The sequence below is a fragment of the Egretta garzetta genome, unplaced genomic scaffold (genome assembly GCF_000687185.1).
Source record: "Egretta garzetta isolate BGI_Z169 unplaced genomic scaffold, ASM68718v1 scaffold858, whole genome shotgun sequence".
NCBI classification, from domain to species: domain Eukaryota; kingdom Metazoa; phylum Chordata; class Aves; order Pelecaniformes; family Ardeidae; genus Egretta; species Egretta garzetta.
This window is the reverse complement of record NW_009260590.1, coordinates 179438-180968: the sequence shown is the minus strand read 5'-3', so window position 1 is coordinate 180968 and position 1531 is coordinate 179438. Positions and strand designations below refer to the sequence as shown.

At 44.2% G+C, this 1531-nt stretch overlaps 1 protein-coding gene across 1 annotated transcript in view; it reads left to right on the top strand.

Moving 5' to 3' along the window:
* Positions 1-595, top strand: part of TRMT5 (tRNA methyltransferase 5) — a 5101-nt gene extending 4506 nt beyond the window's left edge. The window contains exon 5 of the mRNA XM_009644621.2: positions 333-595. Within this exon, the coding sequence (XP_009642916.2) occupies positions 333-406 (74 nt within the window). The 3' untranslated portion in view covers positions 407-595. The remainder of the gene's footprint in view (positions 1-332) is intronic.
* Positions 596-1531: the final 936 nt, after the last annotated feature.

Below are 1531 nucleotides of genomic sequence, written 5' to 3'. Positions count from 1 at the left end.
GGAAAGAGGAGGCTTTCAGTCTGCAGCTACACGAATTGGAGGGAAGGGAGGTTTTGATAAAGCTTTAATGCCATGAAACTTATCTTTATGCTGTTGTTGGACAGCACTGAGATGTAGGTCAAAACGTAGCTCAATAGAGGTTTTTTGAAAGTCCTGTTTGGTATTTATACAACCCCCCCCATTATTGCTGTAACAGTTTTCATTTGTGACTGTTAATCCTGATTTTAACTCTGTTCTCTTCCTGTTAAATCCCGTAAGTGTTACGTGGCTTGTGGTTTAGTTCAGTCTGTTTACTGTACATGAAAAACTCACTTTTTCTAACCTTCTTCCAGCAAAACCAGCCTCTAAACGTCTGTGCACCAGCAAAGATTTTTCTGAAGAAAAGTTGGAGCTGAAGAAGAGTTGAAGACTAGAGTTATGGTAACTCCCTTAGTAGGTTGTGTAAGGTAGACCTAGGTTACCTCTGGTTTACTCCTTGAATTATTTGAAGCATACCTGTGTTACCCATCTCGGGTGCTGAGATGTGTAATGCATGCTGCAGCTTTCCTTTGTGAGACCTGCTTCCTGGACTTACCTTTTTTTAAACTGTGGGATCAACAAGCAAATTTAAATCATTGTTACTATAAAAAATAAAACTTCGCCTTTTTGTAATTAACATGTTCTGGTACTTTTCTGGTCTGTATTGTTTCATGCCCTGTGATAATTCAGTGATGCAGACCCGGACAGTTTTCTGCTGTGTCATTTTGATAATGCGCAGTTTGTGGCAAAACCAGATTTTTATGTTTTATGGGGCCTAGCAGGATGACTGGTATAACCCTTGCTTTGGATTCTCTTTGAAGGTGGTTTTGGTGTTTAAGAATATTGGATTACTGTTAGGAGACTCACTAATGGCTCTTGGGTAAGCAAGATAACCTTTCAAAAACTTAACCCAAGATACAAAAGGCCCAAATAGCCACATATACTTGTTCCTAGGCTTTTGAGTAGTAAGTGCTGTTTAACCCTGAGATCTAGTTGGGGATTAGTTGACTCCTAACTTAGTGTTTGCCCACCGTTGAAGCAGGAAAGACTCCAACGTGGTTTGCACAGTTGCAGATGAAGTAGACGCTTGCGTTAGAGCACTAGCATGGCCGAAGAGTCCTCTCATCTTGAAACCGCATCCTCCTGTGGCTTTTTGTGAATCGCAGAGTTCATTTGGACAGAGAACTCGTCACCCTCTCGGTTTCAGGTATGTTCCTTTGGTCCAAGCTCAGAGCTCGTGCCTGGCAGCTCGGTTACCAGATGCCCATCGGCCTCCCTGGCTCTGCTGCGCGGCTCCGTCGCTGGGGCCAGTGCCCCAATTTCTCGGTTCTCGCCCCAACAACCGCTAGGGCCCATAGATTTGTTTTGCTCAGCAGCTCTGTGTTAGGGCCTTTCCCTCAGGTGCTTCTGAGCAAGCCTCCACAGCTTGGTTACTGTGTTTATCAAACCAGGGGAAAAACAAGTTCACTGTGACTCACTTGAACTAGCCTGAAAGCTGCTGTGCCGACTCCGT